The 20,334-nt window shown below is 30.6% G+C and overlaps 2 protein-coding genes across 7 annotated transcripts; both read left to right on the top strand.

Moving 5' to 3' along the window:
- Positions 1-1,297: 1,297 nt before the first annotated feature.
- LOC124497290 (ubiquitin specific peptidase echinus) lies at positions 1,298-13,734 on the top strand. Of its 5 annotated transcripts, none has more exons than XM_047060936.2 (7): positions 1,298-2,158; positions 8,282-8,374; positions 8,626-8,760; positions 9,087-9,203; positions 9,465-9,761; positions 9,902-10,054; positions 10,124-13,734. In XM_047060936.2, the coding sequence occupies exons 1-7, from the start codon at positions 1,859-1,861 to the stop codon at positions 13,559-13,561; spliced, it is 4,533 nt and encodes a 1,510-aa protein (XP_046916892.2). In that variant the 5' UTR covers positions 1,298-1,858; the 3' UTR covers positions 13,562-13,734. The 5 variants fall into 5 exon arrangements, with proteins under 5 accessions (XP_046916892.2, XP_075588579.1, XP_075588581.1 ...); XM_075732464.1 differs by lacking the exon at positions 1,298-2,158 and adding an exon at positions 5,635-6,190; XM_075732466.1 differs by lacking the exon at positions 1,298-2,158 and adding an exon at positions 6,907-7,129.
- Positions 13,735-14,306: 572 nt separating this feature from the next.
- LOC124497305 (uncharacterized) lies at positions 14,307-20,334 on the top strand. 2 transcript variants are annotated; one of them, XR_012832317.1, is made up of 6 exons: positions 14,307-14,853; positions 15,045-15,590; positions 15,677-15,866; positions 15,937-17,322; positions 17,382-19,311; positions 19,393-20,334. XR_012832317.1 is itself a non-coding variant. In XM_075732467.1 (5 exons), the coding sequence occupies exons 2-5, from the start codon at positions 15,310-15,312 to the stop codon at positions 17,778-17,780; spliced, it is 2,256 nt and encodes a 751-aa protein (XP_075588582.1). In that variant the 5' UTR covers positions 14,307-14,853; positions 15,045-15,309; the 3' UTR covers positions 17,781-20,334. The 2 variants fall into 2 exon arrangements, 1 of the variants encoding a protein (XP_075588582.1); XM_075732467.1 differs by having other exon boundaries at positions 17,382-20,334.

Genomic DNA, 20,334 nt, shown 5'->3' with positions numbered 1-20,334 from the left:
ATCATCGTCATCATTATCCCAGCGGCTGTACCAGCCAATTTTCTTTTCATTTTTTTTCCTTCTTTTTCCTTAGTGAATGATGATGATTCGAGCAAAGACAAATGAAAATGAATTATACCATTGGTTGTGATATCTCTTGTCCTTAATTCTGCCTTTTTTGCTGTGTTTCACATTATTTTCACCATGGACTTTTAAATGGAAAAAAGAGAGAAGAGGATTTGACATCCCAAAAGAAAATGTTTATTTCCAAAAAAATAAAAAAAATTCAATGATGATGAAGCACGCGACTGACCTAAACCAAAAACCTGAACATCTGAAATCCAGTTCACCAAACCTTAAGACCTTTCTCTCTTCATTTTTTCTGGTCATCTCTTCTGTTTTTTATCATTCGTTTGAAAAAAAAATAGAAAATCGGCTTGTCGATGGCCTCAACATGACACGCGACACATTCACCATTAAGCAGATTTTAGAATCTCTCTCTGTATCTTGACACACACACACACACACACACACACACACACACACACACACACACACAGCCTTTGACCTTACCTTTCACATATGAACATTGCAACATTTGTGTGTGACAACGAATCGAATGAATTCGAGGTTTTGGATGAAATATCAAAATTCGAATCTTGCATGCAAAAGCATGGGCCATTTTTTTTTTTGCTTCATCAATTGGAATATATTTTCTGAACAACTTGCCAAGAAAAACTTTCCCCCCTTCTTCTTGATGAGAAGTATAAATATTAGTCCATCTCATTTTTTTTTGGTTCACACTCCCTCCTCCTCACAAGATGGTTTCTCAATGCCATTGCCGCGCAATCTTCTGGTCACACCAAAAAAAAATCTCAAGTTTTTTTTGTGTACGTTGTTAAGATATGAAAAAAAATTGGCCCATCTCATAACAAGTTTTTTTTACCTGTGCGACGCGCCATTTGTCCATTCTATACAAATTCAATACACCTTGCCAACCACAACCATCACCACCACCACCACCATCATCTAACCTTTTGCCTTTGCTTCGTATATGCTGTTGTTTCACAACAACCACATTTGCAATCAAAATTCGGTCGTCGCAGCAACACGACAATGATGATGATGATGATGATGATGGACAAAGCTACAACTTGCTGAACAAGGTTTTACCTGTCTCTCTTTTTTTTCTCTTTTTCTCTCTTTTCTGTTATATTGATGTCCATTTGGGCGAAATCCTCCCGCTTCTAAAGAGCTTAACTTGGCCATCGACTCGATTTTTTTTTTTGATTCAAGTTTTATCATTATTAGTTTTTTATTTTGAATTGGTGGACAAGTCAAATGTTTGGATGCAGTTGCCAGATCGATTCACTTGTTGTTGTTCTATTCTATCCGATTTGTATTTCTTTTTCCATTTTCTAATTCATATTGACAACGATCTTTAAATGGTGAATGTGTGTGTGTGTTTTTTTTCGCTCCATTGTTGTCAACATTCATTCGTTCATCACTATATTGTTGAATTTCAATTTCAACAATTCTTGATTCTTTGATGTTTGATTTTTTCTTTCCCATTCGTTTCATTCAATTTTCATTTATATATTTTTTTTCTAAATTGCGGTTTTTTGTGCATGAATGATTTTCATTTTGTTTTCGGCGCCATCGTCATCATCATCATCATCATCAATAACAACGACAACAACAACAAGCGATAATTATATTCAAACACCATTCACAATTTAGTTTGTTTGTTTGTGTCTGTGTGTGTGTGTGATATTGAAAATGATTATTATTCATAATTTGGCGCCATAATTGATTTGTTGTAAATTGTTTGCAGATAATTTGTTTTCATTTGTCAACAAAAAAAAAATAAAAATAAAAAATGGAAATGGAAACTATACATTCAACAATGATCTATGATCCAGGACCGGTATTGGATAATGATTTATCAATGAAAAATTATTTCAATAATCATCATAATCATAATCATAATCATCCTGAATTGGAACATTTAGCCAAAACAATGCCATCACCAACAATGATTGATAATGAATCAAATATGATATCACCAACATCATCAACCAATCATATACGATCACAATCACGAATGTCCATTTCACATGATAAAGGATTGTTAAATATGCCTGGACAGAATAATTGTTTTCTCAATAGTGCTGTACAGGTAAGATTTTGATTGTGGTTTTTTTTGAGAATTAAATTGAAAAAAAAAATTATTAATAACGTTTCGATCTGTTTCGATAGTCGAAACATTGTGGAATGGCATGAAAATTTTTTTTTCAATTAACACTTATGCAAAACAAAACAAAAAAAAAATTTATGTTATTGAACCTTGAGATTTTGTGAATATAAATATCTTTTGTAGTTGTTTATTGCATTTTTTTTATTGTTTTCAAATGATGATGTTGATGGATCGATTTTAATTTCATTGTTGCATAGCCATCAACCAAACAACGACAGCAAACAAAGTTTTTTTTTTCGCATAACGAATGATGTTTTGGTTGGAACAAAAATCAATGTGTAATTTTTTCTTATTTCAATTGAGCTTATTATTAATGATGATGATGATGATGGTAGTTGAATGGTGTTGATGATGATAACACACACACACACACACACATCGATAGCAGTATATAACAGTTTTGCTTTTTTAACGATCCATATTTTTTTCCATTCCATTTCATTATAATTACAATGATGATGATGATTCACAAAAAAAAACTTGAATAAATGGACGTGCCCCGTTTCTTTTTTTTTCAGTTTTGTTTTTTGTTTTTTTTTTTGTTTCAATTTGTCCATTGGTCATTCATTCATTCATTCATTGTTTCATCATTATCCATTTTGAGGCCAATTTCATTATGAAATGACTTAATAAAATACAAAGAATTCATGATGATGATGATGATCATTATAATCATCATTCAATCTAGATTGTCCAGTTATATGTCTTATGTTTCGTGTTCGACATTTGTGTCTGTCTGTGTGTGTGTGTCAATATTATCATTAGTAATTTGTCATTAATATACAAACACGTCGTAGATGATTGTGATGATTTTTATTTGTTTGTTTGCACCAATTTACAGATATTCCCACATCATTTGTAGCATGTACGATACCAAACAAAAAAAATTGGATCAAAAAAAAATTTCACAAACAAACAAATAAACACCATCATCATCAATGATAATTGCTACAATGATATACAATTTCATATATTCGTTGTACGTGCTTAGCATCCTTGGTGGATTTATGAATTTTTTTTTTTATATTCACATTTACAGCATTAAGCAATTATTTTTTTTTTGTTTTATAGTTGGATAAAAAAAACAATGTTTCATGTTTCTCAATGTAAAAACAAACGAGTTATACTGGACAACTGGTAATTGAAACTTTTTCATTTCATTTTCATTCCATTTTCATTCATTTGTACAGTTATGAGAATGTTCCTAAATGTACAACACGAAAAACATAAATGAATACCTTTTACGAATGAATACACGATTGAGGAAATTGGAAATTTTTTTTCTTTTCTTTCTTTCTTAAAACATAAATTTATGATGATAATAGTGTGTGTTGACCATGTCAAATTTTTGGTCGAAATGGTGTTATGATGAGGATTTTTCCCATTTTTTTTCATATCTAATTCGATTCGCAATGATTTTGACATTTCCCATCGAAAATGATGATGATGATGATGAAAATGAAATTTGGCCACCATTATCATTGCACGATGATGATGATGATCATCATCCAAAATCATCAATCGAATTTATTCGGTCAAATTTCTAATCGTGTGTTCATCATCATCATCAATGTTTTTTTTTTGTTGTTTTGATAATTAATTAAAAATAACTTTTCCCGGCTGATTGTGGCGGGTTAAGTGTTTGTTAGCTCAAAATAAATCTCTACCGAAATGATGAAAAAAAAAACAAATCATGAATGAATTTGATTCGCGTATGGCTAATACATTTTCATTTCATTTCATTTTCATTTTTATTTTATTTCTAATTTTAATTTCTTTGTATTATCATCTTTACAATACAAATGACCATTACTATAGTTCATTCATTCATTCATTCATTGAAACAAGATTTAAATTGTGTTTACCACACATCTCATAATGATAATGATGATGATGATGATCATCATCATCAACCAATAGATGTCCGGTAGAGAGATGGCTATTTGGTCGAAAAAAAATAAAAATCATTTTCCATTATAATAATGTTCATCATCATCATCGTGTGTTCCATAAAATAAAATAAAGATAAAAGTTGATGAAGATGAGAAAAAATTGAGCTAAAAATAAGTTGTTGTTTTTTTTGTCTTGACCAAAAGATTTTCTTCTTTTTTTTTTGTTATTCCGAAGTGACCGGGAGGTGATGCTTGAAGGAAAATATAAAAAAAATCGAACATGATGTTGATGATGATGATGAGATTAACCAGCAAATAAATTCAAAGATTTATGAGTGTGTCTATGTGTGTGTGTGTAGAAAAAAAGTATCTCGCCTGTATCATAATAAGGTGTGCTGTACACTTGTTTTTATATCTCGTATACTGGATCATCATCATCATTCAAGATGATAATCATCATCATCATCATCATCAAATGATTATGATGAACATTGAATAATTCAGCCAAAATTTTTTTTTTACAGGTCAATTTTATTTAGTTTCGAGGCCATTACACAATTCGATCAGTAAAAAAAAGGTTATTCCGATTATCGAAAACCAAAAAAAAAAAAGAAAAAAAAATCAAAGATCAGCTACGATGCTGATGATGATAATAATAATAATAACATAATCAACGGCAAATTACAGAATCATCGAAATGAAATAATCAAACAACAACAACAACAATGAGTGAAAAAAAAACAAAACAAAACAAAAAATAGTGATTGTTTCAAAAGTTTGATCAAAAAATCGATTAATTCACTTGTTGTTGTTGTTGTTGTTTTTTTTTGAATCTTGATTATGATCATGATCATGATGTTGATGAAATAGGAAACAACAACAACAACAGCTTATTAAAATAAAAACTAATACTGACAATCAATCAATCAATCAATCGATAGATCGATCTATCGATAAAAAATCAGTCGATTACCTTATCAAAAATGTTTGTTCTTTCTGCACAAAAAATTTTTTTTTTCTAATCCTGATCATTCATCTAACATTTGGACATCGTCATCGTCATCGTGTTCATTGATGAGAATTGATTTTTCTATTCATTGAATGATCGAACCACTACTGTGAGGTTGGAGGGTTAATAATAACAATTTTCTCTTTTTCACGTTCATAGTTTGTTGGTTGTATGTTATTTTTTTTTGAAATTACAAAAATTTTTCGTTAATAATGTTGATCATGATCATGATGATTAGCTACGAATCGATCGAATGATTAAACATTGAATATTTTATTCATTTCAAAGTAAAATTTGATCATTTAACTTCTTCTTCTTTTCGCAAAAAGCTCGATTCATTTCGGTTGATCTAGTTAAACTAAGCTTTAACACTTGTTGCTTATACATTTCGTATCCGTGTTCATCATCATCGACCTCGTCATCGTCCTCCTCCTCCTCCTCTTCTTTTTCATCATTATCGAACAAATTTTTTTTTGTTTTGCTTCTCTCTTTCTTTCGTTGTTGTTGTTGTTGTTGAATAAGGATCGAGAAATCAGAACGTTCGATTTGATTGTGTGTGTGTGTGTATGATGATGTTACAGCCGCTGTAGATGTTTTTTTTTATGTTGATCCATTGTTACATCGTTTCATCTATTGTCTTAGATCAAAAGAGCGTGTCGTTTTTCATCCTCTTCATAATCATCATCATCATCATCTTGATTCGATTTGATTGTTCAAAATGAAACGATAAAAAAAGAAAAAGAAAGATAGAGCATCATTCATTCACTTTTTTATACCCGAGATTCTCGTCATCATCATCATCATTATTAGATTACATCGATTCATTCATTCATTCAATAAATATAATACATGCCCTTTTACCTGTTGCGTTGTTTTTTTTTTTTTGTTTTCTTTCAATTTCATACAACAACAATAACGATGATAATAATGAGAATTATCTTGACATTCGAATCTTTTTTTCTTCGATCTTGATCCTGTTGTGTTTTGCAAAAAATATTCTTCTACTTCTTCTTCTTCTTCTAATCAAAATGATTATAATCGAAATGTTCAAGCGTTTGTTGATCTTGATTTTTTTTCACTTTTACAATCTTTTTTTTCTGTTTTTCTTGTTTAACTTTGGAATTTTTTTTTTCTTTCTTTTCAACAACCAATATGTGTGTGTGTGTATGGGTTTTGCGGGTGTGTGCATTGTGCGGTTTAATTCTAGATCTAGTTCTGAATTTTTTCTTTTTTTTTTTGATTGATTGATCTGATTATCAAATGATGAACATAATAATAATCATAGTTATGTTTGATGGTTGGTCATTCTTGAATAATTTTTTTCCATCTTAGTGTTTCGGCCAAAAACAAAAGAAAATCAAATAACTAATCAGATTTTTTTTTTTACTCATCTTCGTTGTTGTTGTAGTTGTTTCAACCAAAAAAGGTGTCAAAATGAAAAATTATCATCACCTTTTTCCACTTGAAATGCTGTTCTGTATGAGTAAAAGTACATTTTATTTGCTTATATCACAACGCCAGCAACAATTAATTGGTTGGTAAAAGAAATCAAATCATGATGATGATGATGATGAAATTAGATCGTTCGGCAAAGATTAATTACATTTTTTTTTTGTTGTTTATATAAGCAAACGAAGAAAAAAAAATTTCTTCCATCCAATCATATTGATGTGAAGATCGATGAAAGGCGAAAAAAAAATAATTTTCGAAAATCAAACAATTACGTCATCTGTGAGCGTGATGCAAAAAAAATTTTTTTTTTTTTTTATTTTCGAACACAAAATTCATTCGAATTTCAATATGATTGATTGATTTATATATACTTTTTTTTGTGTTTGATACTCAATATTTTCATTCAAATTCAATTTTATGATGATGATCATCTGTTGTTGATTATATTAAATTCTTTTTCCTTATTTTCGTAATATAATTGTTTTCCATTTAAGTTCATTGTCATCATTGAAATAGAATAATAATAATAATGTTTTTCAGGTGAATTTTTTTTTGTTTTGTTTTTTCTTGACAATTGTTCTTCTTCAAATTCAAATTTCTGTTTAGTTTGATTTGTTTGTTTGTTTGTTTGTTCGACGTGTTTATTGTTGTTGTTGTTGTTATTATCATCGTTTATCTTTCATTTTGTTCGTTTATTTTAAATGTTTTTTGTTTGTGTGTGTTTTGTATTGTTTCGTATTCACAAACAAACCATTCACAAAGAATGATTCATTCATTTCATTTCTTTTTGCAATTGTTATTTTACCTGTCATCGTTTAAAGTATCTCACACACACACACACGCAAAAAAAAGAAGGAAAACAAAACTTTAATGAAATGACATAATGAAAGAATGAATGTGAATAGTCTATTCTTATTTTTTTTTTCGAATAAATTTGATGATGATAAATAGTAGATGCTATAGCACAGAAGATGCTCGTCGATTGTCCGTTCTTTCTTCATTTTAAATCTGTGTATATACATATTCAAGCTGTCAAGCTGATTTTTTTTTGTGTGTTCTAAGAAACATCTGAACACACACGATCATCATCAATTCTTCATCGGGAAAAAAAATAAATGAATGAATGAATGGCAGCTTCTTCTATTGGCAACAGTATGTTTACCCCATCTTATAAAAGATGCTCTAAAGATGAACTTGTTTGACCACTTTAAGAAAATGTTCTCTCTTTCTGTATTTCGTGTGTCATTATTTTTATATATTTTTTTTTTATAAATTTATTTGTACCGCGATTTTTTTTGTTTGTTTGTTTGAAATGCTGCTTGTTTTTTATTCATTCAATTCCTTATTATATATGATAATTAGTTTTGAAAAAGCTTTAGATTGAATCTAATTGTTATGATAAAAATGATTAAGAATGAGCTTAATTTAGTACCATAATTTATCCGTAAATCAGATTAAATGATATAATTATTTTGTGATTTAAGAAAAATTGAAATCCGAAAAAAAGCAATTATTTTTTTTCTTTCGAATTCGAACAACAACCAGACATTACATTATTTTTCGTATGACTCATCATCATTCGAATCATAATTCTAATTGCAATGTTTTAAAGATTTATTAGAGATTCTGAATTTTTTTTTTTTGAATATTATAAATTTAACGTTTTGTTTACTTTGTTTACTTTGATTTCAGGTTCTATGGCATCTGGATATATTTCGTCGAAGTTTTCGTGAATTACAAGGCCATGCCTGTATGGGTGATTCATGTATTTTCTGTGCTTTGAAGGTATGTCTATTTCATTTTCTTGACCCTACTCTTCGCTTGTTTGGTCCCGATAATGATGATAATGCTAATGACACACCTGTTGATCATCATCATCATCATCATTATTTAACGATGTGTGTTTATATTTGACATAATTTATTGGCCACCCACATGAATTTTTTTTACACATCGATTGCACGTTCTATTCCCAATTATAATCATTCATTGGTCATGTCTAATTTATTTTTCTTTTTTTTTCGAAAAAATTCTAGGAACTTTTCAATCAATTTCAAAGTAGTACAGAATCAGCATTACCACCAGATTCATTACGATTTGCATTAGCCCAAGCATTTAGTGATCAACGTAGATTTCGACTTGGCTATATGGATGATGCTGCCGAATGTTTTGTAAGTGCTGGAATCTAATTCATAAAATCATTCATTATTTTATGAGGCAATGTCTACGAACCGTCTGTCTTGTCTGGACGATAACAATATTATCAATTCATTGTTGCCGTTGAGATTTATACATTTGGTTTGGGATGATTGCTCAACCATAACACCGACTTAACAATCCATACATGGGGTCGAAATGTTTCCTGAAATGTTGTCTTAGTTGTTGTTATGATGACTAATAATAATAATGATCATTTTTTTTCTCATTTCTTTCATATATGAATTATCCTCTTCCCCTACGCAATTCACATCGAATAACAATAACCACACAACAATAGGAGAACATCTTATTTCGTATACATTATCATATAACCAATCAAGAGCTTGATTCACAATCCAAATGTTTACCACATTGTATACCTCATGAAAAGTTTTCAATGAATCTATTTGAACAGGTATGAATCTTTTATATATGATGATATTAAAAGGATTTATTAAGTGTTTGTGTGTGTGTGTGTGAACATTTTTAACTAATGATAGCCTATATATATTTTTTCTTTTTTTTCATTTCACTTTATCCATGTTATTTTCCATTAATAATAATGATTGTCCGTTACAATGTCACTTGACCGTTACCGTTGACGTTCTATTGTATTGTGTATGATTATTTGCTGCCTTTGTTGTTGTCATTATTGTTGTTGGACATGAAATTCTAGATCATTTGCTATTCATGCGGTGCGACCTCCGATCCATTCATGTTTTCACAAATGGTCCATTATATATCTACCTCGGCATTATGTACGGCTGCTACTACTACTTCCTCTTCTTCATCAACATTGACATCGACATCAAATCATAATGTAGTTGTCAATGTTGTTGGCAACAATAAAAATAATAATAATAATGGCCATAACAATGTTGCTGACGATAATGTTAGTGGCCATAAAATCATGTTGAATTTCGGACAATTGATTAAAATGGTCAATTCAATGGGCGATATTCGTAATTGTCCGGTATGTACATTTTTTTCATGTTTTTTGAATTGAGAATTGATGTCAATAATAATAATACCTGTCATGCATTGACAATCATTGTGACCACCAAATTGAAAATCATTTCATTTACTTATTCAATTCTGTTTTTTTTTCATTAGAAAATGTGTGGCGCAAAAATGAATATCGAAAAACGACTACTCAATAGACCAGATATAATAAGCATTGGTCTTGTATGGGATACTGATCATCCATCATTATCGTTCATTCGAAATGTCTATCAATTGATTGGAACGAATATTCGTTTGAATGAAGTAATTTTGTGAATACAAAAGAAAATCAAAATTTTAATGACTTATTTTTCATACTATTTTTTAATGTAGATATTTAATTTAAATGAAACCAATTCTTTTCATCATCATCATGATCAACAATTTGATAATCAACAATTAGATCTAGTTGGTTTGGTTACATATTATGGTAAACATTATAGTACATACATATTCAACACAAAACTATCACAATGGATCTATTTTGATGATGCCACTGTACGCGTTGTTGGTCCAAGATGGCAACAAGTTGTAGAAAAATGTATTAAAGGCCATTTTCAACCATTATTATTATTATATTCAAATCCGAATGCAAAAATTATCAATACTTCATATGCTTCGAAAGAAATTATACCAATGACGGTCATTAAAAAACCTGTTGTCGATGAAATGGAATCATCATCATTGGTCGTAAATTCTTCTAGTAATATAGTCAATCCACCCACCTCTATTACAACAAGAAAATCACCAACACCACCTCCAATACCTCCTCATAATCTATTATCATCATATACGAAACCGAAATCATCATCAGATACAACAACAACCATAAATAATTCGAAATCAGACACGGTTAGTCATCATAGTAATCATCATCATCAACAACAACAAAAGCCGAATCCATTATTATATCGGCCCAATGTTGCACATTATAATTCCGATGTGCCTGATTCACCATCAGCCACCTCGACCACTTCATATTTCAGTGATGTAGGTGCTGATTCTACTGATGGTTATATATCGAGAAAAACTGTAGAAAATATAATCAAAATTCAACAACGATCTAAATCATCAGCAAAAACTTTGAAAAATTCATTAAAATTAGATAATACTTTATCAACAATGATCAATAATAGCATCTATGATAATCAAAAATATAATCGAAATAGTTCAAGTAGTCTTGAATCATTTGATTCTGTTGTTCGTGGTTCAAAAATTTGTTCCACTTTGCCCACATCTATGATGATAAATCAAATGAATACCTGTTCATTGCAACGACGAGATTCTGGAAATTCTAGCAGTGATCGAGCTTCAAGTGCTTCGTCAAATGATACATCATATCATTATAGTCAACGTCAACAATTAATGTCGAAAAATTCTCATCGTAATACTTTGACAGCGAAGAATGCTTCTGATCAAGGTTATGATTCGTTTTCATTATCTAGTTCTGATAGTTATCCATCGACTATTTCACCATCAAAATTGAATAACCGTTTGAAACAGATTCCTGAAGATGATAGTCAACTTATTGAAATGGTCAATAATTTACCGACGATGGATGAATGCGATAAACTTTGTTCAGAAGCAGACATACTTTTATTACGATCACATGAAAAAGAACGTGAAGGTGATTTAAGAGCAGCCGCTGCATTAAGTGATTCAGCTGCAGCAAAAGCACGATTAGCCATGGACATACCGTACAGTAATCATCAAACACTAATATCGGCCAAAATGAAACATAGCATGTGTGTCATGCGATCGGCAAGCTTACATAAACGAGTAGTGGAACTTGAAACCGAAGAAAAACGATTGTTAAAAGTGGCCGCAATGGAAGCTGCCGTACATCATAGTCGACAATCAAGCCGAGATAGTAGCTATGGGCGACATAGTCGACAATCTAGTCGTGATAATAAAGATCCAACCAAATCGATAAGCGCTCATAAACAAGATGCATCCAATGATAATACAATGAACGTAGTCAAATCCAAATCGGATAGTAAAAATCATTGGCCATCACTAGAAATTTATGCAACATTACCGAAAAAATCTAAACGTAAATCAAATACAAAAGATACGATTTCGGCCGAAAATGCTGCAAACAAAATGAAAGATAATGCTACTAAATCAATAGCTTCAAATTATGATCATCAATTGATCTATGAAAACTTACAAATGATTAAATCGCAAACAAAATCTAATAAATCTAGAGTATCTTTGATATCAGATTCAGAATTTAGTGATTATTATAGCGAATGGGAAGCCATTCGTAAGAAGAAACCACAAACCAAAATCAATGATCCGATTACAAATACGGGTTGGCAAAGTTGTCGTGAAAATACAGATAGCGATGCTGGATATGCAGAATTCGGATCACCACAAGTTTCTTCAAAATTATCGAAATCAAATTTGAATAATAAGAAAATTGCACCAAAAAGTCAATGTAAAGTCAAACGGAAATTAATGTTTGGTAATTTTCTTAAATCAAAAAATCAAAGTCTTCCAGATCTTCGTGAAGAAATTTTGCATCACAACAACAACAACAACAACAATGAAACGGCAGAAGGAAACAAATGTAAAGATGATGAAAATATTCACCGATCATCGGCTGTTGCACAAATCAATGCTAAAGGATTTCATCAATCACATCGATCATTTGTAGCGGAACAAGGTTTCATATCCAAACCATTGTTAATCAAGGTAAAACCACCTGCTGTTTTAAATGGATCGAAAAAGCCATTACCTCCACTTCCGTTACCACCACTACCACCTTTATCATCATCACGATCATCATTTGAAAAAAAAGTACAACACGAACAATATGAATCATCAAAAAATAATCAGATTGCACCGAAAGCTACAACTAATACTACAGCAATAGTTAAATCGGATTGCGCGATCCGAGAGAAACCATTGCCACCGAAACGTAATTTATTTCTTGAAGAATTAAATCGAAAACGAAGTGAAATATTGAAATGTGACAAACAAAACAATGATATGGATAATGATGGTCCACGTGATGATCGTAAGAACGAGAAAATATATTGTAATGTTCAGCTTAAAACATTACCGTCACCAAGCAACATCGGACAACAACAACAACAACAAGACAAAGGCAAATTAAAATCAGCTACCGTTTCAGGTCCGACACCGGTGCCAATAATTAGTAGAAAACCTAGTATGTTTGAAATTACGAATTTTATCTCGAAAAATTCTCCACCACCATCATCTAATCAAAGTATTGATCATAATCGAAACATTACAACAACAACATCATCGACATCATCATCATCTTCAACAACGACAACAACAACAACAGTTCATATGCCAATACCAGTTAATCCACGATCAACAAGGCTTCAAAGGCCACCAGATTATGAAACAACATTAAAACGATTACATCAAAAACAATCAAATCCAATCTATTCGAATCTACCACCGCCGCCACCATCACCAACAACAACAACAATACCAATGATTATGATGTTGGAACAACGAACAAATTTCAATGATCAAATCATACCATCATCATCGTTCAATACTAATCATCAGCAACAAGTCAATCTACAACAACAAACATTATCAAATTCGATTGATACACAAATACTACCGGCAACACAACGGAATAATAAAAAAAGTGTAAAATTTTCCGATCATATCGAATTGGTTGCATGTGCCGATGATGATGATGAGATTGATGAACCATTACCGAATCTGTTATTGGAAAAAGTTTTAGGCAAAACACAAAATCTTGTCTATACATTACAGAAATAATAATAACATCAAAATATATCTCCAGTTATTGTGTGTGTGTTTATTTTATTTATTTTTTTTTGTAAATTGAATCAATTTTTTTATGTTAAAAAGTTCTTGAAAAGTCTTTTTGATGATCTCAATGAATTTTTTTTCCCTTCCTATGCACTGAAATTATTATTATGAAATAAAAATGAAAATGTTCCTGAAAAGGAATGATTCGAAAAAAAATTGATCAGTTTTTTGTTGTTTTGTTTTGGAAATGAATAAAACACCAAATATGGCAATCGATGTTTCGAATAAGTTTGGCCTATTCTTAGAGTTAAAAAAAAGAAAAAAATTGCACCAGATCGTTATCGGTTACTAAGTGAAATTTAATTTGTTAATTAGTTTCATAATCAATGTTCCGTTCATTTTATCATCAACATGATGATGATGATGATGATGATAATGAACATCTTAATTTTAACACAAAGTCAAGGTGTTACAAATACAAAACAAATGTTGTTCCATTTGACTCTTTAAGATTTATATTAAATTAAATCGTTTCTCTTTCATATATATCCATGTTGTTTTGGGCCATTTACTACAAAAATTTTTGAAAAAGTATAAAATTTTTTTTTTTTTGCACGTCTTTTATGTACAGGAATGAATCAATATATGAAGCGGTATGTTTTAGTGAATTGTGAGCATGCTCAAACACATGCTCAATATTGAAATAACCAAAACAACATGAACATCTTAATATATTCTCTCAATCATCATCATCATCATCCTCCTTATTTTTTTTTCTCTCTCTCTCTTTCGATTACACACAAATAAAAGGATTTTTTGTTGTTGTTGTTGTATACTTTTTCTCGTTCGATTTTTATTCTTGGCTCATGTTTTATGTTCCTCCTCCTCCTCCTCCTCTTACTCCTCCTCAAATTATCCTCTTTTTTTTACACTCACAATCATCAGTGTGTGTGTGTGTGTGTGTTACGTTCGACGTTCGAAAGCCAACAAAAAAAAAAAAAAAAAATTTGGTGCGGCATTTTTTTCATTTGTTTTTTTTCTGGTTCATTTTTTTGGGTTTCTTCTGCTGTTGTCGTCGTTGTTGTTGTTGTTCTTCTTGTTGATTTTCTCAATTTGCAACAACAGTAAATTTTTTTTTTCTTTAATCACAATCTTTAAATCATTTTTTTTTTGGTGTGTGTGTGTGTGTGTTTTGTGTTTTTGTATGTATGAATGCATGAATGAGTGTTTTTTTCTGGTTTCTTCGTTTTCAAACAAAATTTGTTTTTTTTGTTTCAATTGATCTTGTCTTGTTTTAGGTAACAAACATTTTTTTCTGTATTTTTTTTCATTTGCATGGACTGTGTCCATGCTGTTTTTTTTCAAATGTTTTGATTTTTTCGGTCCCTTTACCAGATATTTCCATTTTTCGAAAAAATTTATTTGTCCATTATCATATTAACTAAAATTGATTTTTTTCTCAAATCTTATTTTTTTTGTCTTGAAATAGGAAATAATTTTTCATTCATTTCAATCTTTTTTTTTGATATTTCAACATTTAATAATAATAATAATAAACTTGCTATATCATCATCACCAACAACAACAACAACATAATCATCATTGTCCAATCTGTATGAGAAAACGAAAACAAAAATTCTTTGGAAAAAACAATCGTTTCTCTTACACATAACTCTTTTTTCAAATTATAAAAAAACGATAAAAATCTAATCTAAAATAATTGTTTTTTCACTGTGAATAATTGAAAAAAAATAATGGTCAGCGAAATGGAATCAGCCACTGTTGGTAAAAATTCGACCACTGTTAATCAATCGGTCAACAACAACAATAATAATAATAATAATAATGTAACGGCTGTCTCATCAGCTTATAATGTTGAAACGGTTGCCAATAATAATAATATCAATATCAATATCAATAATAATAATAATAATAATGCCGATATTCAAGAACAATATTCGGCACAATCTGTTGCAATTGAATTTGTTCGCCAATATTATACAATGATGAATCGAGCGCCACAACATCTTTTTCGGTTTGTATTTACGTTTTTTTCTTTTTTTTTTTTTTTGGTTAAATTAATCATAAAATGTTGATTTTATTTTATTTTTTTATCAATAGATTCTATAGCGAGGATTCAACATTCATTCATGGTACATTGGATAAACCGGATAAAAATCGTGGCGAATTCTATCATCATGGACAAAAACAGATTAACAATAAGATAATGTCATTGAATTTTTTAAACTGTCATACCAAAGTTCGTCAAGTAGATAGTATGAGAACTCTTGGTAACGGTATCGTTATTCAGGTGAGCTAATAAATTACATTGATGAGGGAAAAATCATAACTTTATGATATCGTTTTTTTTTTCTCGTTAGATTGTTGGTGATTTATCGAACAACCGTCAACCATCACGTCGTTTTAATCAGACAATTGTTTTGGCACCAGACTCGCCAAACAAATACTATGTTCGAAATGATATATTTCGCTATCAAGATGATGTTGCCGACGGTATGTGTGGTGATCATCAAGCTAATATACAAATGTTGGAAAATGGCGATTCATCATCATTGATTTCTGAAATCAATGTTGTTGGCCGTGAAATGAATCAGTCATCAGAAATTTCTAAAAGCGAACCCGGCGTCATCGATTCGTCTCAGGAAGAAAATTTTCAATCTGCTAAACAACAACAATTGAGTCACAATTCGAATGCTAATAATAATAACATTGAATTGATCGATATCGGTAAAATGATGACGCCGGGTGATCAAGCTAAAGCGGCTTCTGTTCAGCCGACCGATAAAGCTGTAATGGGATCCCAACCAAGATCACCAATTACGCCACCACAGCCTGAATCAAACGAAGCCATTCATCAACAAATGAAAATGGTGACAAATTCGGATAAGGCTGCTGCTGCTATTGGAACAGAAAACCTTAAACATAACGATGAAGATCTTGTGAAATCTGAATCAAAACCTGAACAACAGGAACAAAATGAGAATAATAATAATTTGGATGAAATTCCTAAAACTAGTGTTTTTTCATCGACAACGAATGAACCGAAAACTTATGCTGGTATTTTGGGTCGTGGTTCAACTCATCAACCATCAATGACTGCTGCTGCTGTCGTTGTTCCTGCATCGATTGGTCAAACTTCTGTGTCGAAAAATCCAACTGATGCTCCTACTAATGTTGGTAATGTCTCTACAAATTTTCCGTTGCCTTCACCATCTACTGGTGAAAATTCAATAGCTACCGGTATTGTTGCTGGTGCCAACGTAAGTAACATGGGAAATGTCGGCAGTGGTGGTTCAGTTGTTCCAAAGCCGCCATTCGCTGTTACTGCTTCTTCGGCTCAACATCAACAATCTACAGCTCCATTGAATCAACAACGTGAACGTGATCATCGTTTCTCTAAAAAATCTTTCAATCGTCGGAATGATTCCCGGGAAAGTGGCAAGAACAATGATTCTGATTCAGCTGATGGTGTTGATCATTTTGGTGGTTCTTCTATGCTCAATAGTAGCATTAACATTGCCAACAGCAGTAATGTTAAAAAATATCCCGATGAAAATCAATTGTTCCTTGGAAATTTATTGCCCGATATTAGCGAAGAAATCGTGCACACTATTTTCGGAAAATTTGGAAAAATTGTTGACGTTCGAATCAATCGACAAAAAATAACGAATTTAGGCAAAAATCGAAACTATGGTTTCATAACATTTGAAGATCCACAAGTTGTCGATAAAATTATTGCCCAAAAGGTTAGTGCTTTTTTGATAATAAAACCCATTATCAATTTATGATTGTTGATTTTATTTAGCCTATTTACCATGAAAACCATCGATATAACGTTGAAAAGAAGCAAGGCAAAAATGCTGCCAACACTGGAAGTAGCAATTATGATCGCAATCGTGAACGAAACAGTTCGTCAAATGTGCGAAATCCTAATATTCAAACAAACCCATTGCAAAGTGGAAGCGGTTCTGGACCAAGAGGTGGTCATATGTCAGGGAATCCCGGAAGTGTTGGTGGTGCACAAATGAATCAAATCGGTGGCGGTCCGCGTAATCGCTCGAATTTTAATCATCAAAATGCTAATACTGGAGGTGGAAATCAAATCAACAGAGGTGGCGCTGGTGGACAAGGGCAATTTTCAAATCGTCAAATGTTTAATCATCCACCACCATCACAACAACAACAGTCGCAACAAAATCGATGAGCAATTCGAATGTTTCCGTTTCGGCATCTGACTATGATGATAATTTTTCAAAACAAAAAAAAATGTGTCATTTGGTTTTGTTCATTTACATCAAAAATATACACTTAAAGCAACATTCGACCCGCCGCGCTCACAAGTCAATTTTTTTTTATTTCATCAGAAACAACTCAAATTTCTCGTTCTTAATGTTCTCGTCTATTTTTCATCAATGATTGTGTGGAATGCCACGAATATGATGATTTTTTTAACTTTTCACTTCTGTCAAATTGCTAAAGATCGCTATGATAATGATGATGATGTTTATGTTGAATGATGATTTTTTTTCCTTCTGTTCTATATTATAATTGCGAATGTCAAGTATTTATTATTTTTATTTTTTACAAACTGAATCAACAACCATATAATAATACACACATACAAGGAATGCCCAAAACAATTTATAAATTATGATGATGATTGATTCTATATTTTTCTTGATCATCTACGATTTTTTTTTAATTTCTCAACAATTTTCATCATTGTCATGAAATGATCATCATTGCCATTCGATTCTCATAAGTCATCAAACAGTTCAGAACAGGCGTCCAAATTTTTTTCTTATGATCATGATCATCATCATTATCATCGATTCAGAACGATTATCACCTCATGAATATATAGTCAAATGATTGAACCCATTTTTGGTGCCTAATAAACATCACATTACATACATACAATCATCAAACAAAAAACAATACACAGAGACAACAAGAAACATAGCCTAAATGAAAAAAAAAGTTTGAACAAAAAAAAATCACATTACACAACAACACTTACCAATTATCGTTTTCAATCAATCCTATTTTTCCCTTTCCTTTCAGATATCTTCGCTACTTTCAATCTTTACAAGTCGTTTTCGTTGCCATTTGTTGTTTCAAAATGTTTTCATTTTTTTCAAGAATTTCTTTTTTTTCTTGTTTATTTTTTTTTATTATAATTATTATCTGAAAATTAAAAAAAAATGTTCACTCCGTATAACATGCACACACAACATATACACATACAAAGACACACACACACACACAAACATGTTATATACACCTATGTCTAATGAGAGAGATGAAAATCATCCGAAATGGAAACAATTTGGATGTGTAAGAAAAAAAAATTTTTTTATTTTTAATTATACAATACAAATTATAATTTAAACAAAATTGAGCTACAAATATTCTGATATTCAATATTCGAGGTATATTCCCAGTCAATGGTTACTTCGAAAGAATCAATAACAACAACAACAACATCATCATCATCATCATCGTATGATCATCATCAAACCAGAAAAATCACATAAAAAACAAAACATGACAGGCTAAAATTATCATTTGTGTCCTTTTATTTTATTTGACGAGAAAAAAAATTCTGATTCTCATCCCATTATCATTTCAATATTTTTTTTTTGTTTTGTTTTCACCTGAATAATTGTTCCTGTCAAACATTTATCAAATTCGTTTTCGTTACACCCACACCCACACAAACACACCCAAACACGGTAACCCATTTTTTTTTTTTTTTTGATATATTTCTTTATAATACCTGATGATTATTTATATATTTTTTTTTATTCAATCAGTTTGACCAACAACAACAACAACAACAACAGCAGCAGCAGTTTTTTTCTACTGAAAATATACAAAAAGAAATTTCATATGATGAAATGGATAAGCCAATGTAGTTATGTTCCATATCAGATTTTTTTTTTACTAATACTACTAATACTTCAACCACCAATTTTCATTTGTTTATTTTTTATTTTATAAATATAAAAATTGTCACATTGTATAATCATCGAACCAAATGATTTTTTTTTTTTTAGTATTGTAAATATCATACGGTTTGAATGAAAATATTGAAAATCTATATATAGATTGTAATCAACCGAAAAAAAATTTGTCAAAAAAAAAGCTTTTATTCCAATTTAGCTCATCCATCCATTATCTTTCTGTTGAGTCTCACTAGTTTTTTTTTTGGATTTTTTATTCTGAATTTGAATTCTGGACACACAAACACACACACACACACACAGACAGATACACAGTTTAAAAACCGTTTTTCATTATCTCTTTCTGATTTTAAAATAATTATATTATGTGATACAACCACGACAACGATTTTATTGTCTCATCAATGATCATCATTTTCATCATCACTACACACATCGGTACACATTGATTCATTGTTCAATTGATCATCATCATCAATTTAATTTCAAATTATTTTTTTTCCGATCATTTTACTATTTTTCACTTTATTTTTCAACGAAAAAAAAACCTGCACACACACACACACACACACATACAGATTCATTACAGAATACACCACCTATATTATAGTAAAAAAAAACAACAACAACAACAACAATAAGAACAAATTGGACAAAAGGAAATATGGATATTATCAATTGGTTTCAATCAATCAAAACGGCGGCAACGAAAATTTTGTTAGCAATATTAATTTCTTGTATAAAAACAAAAAAAAATTGAAAATTAAAATAAAAATTTCTGCAACTACAATA

This window comes from Dermatophagoides farinae, chromosome 7 (assembly GCF_024713945.1).
Source record: "Dermatophagoides farinae isolate YC_2012a chromosome 7, ASM2471394v1, whole genome shotgun sequence".
In the NCBI taxonomy this organism is placed as follows: Eukaryota; Metazoa; Arthropoda; class Arachnida; order Sarcoptiformes; family Pyroglyphidae; genus Dermatophagoides; species Dermatophagoides farinae.
The sequence above is the reverse complement of the archived record's forward strand: the minus strand, read 5'-3'. Positions and strand labels throughout refer to the sequence as shown.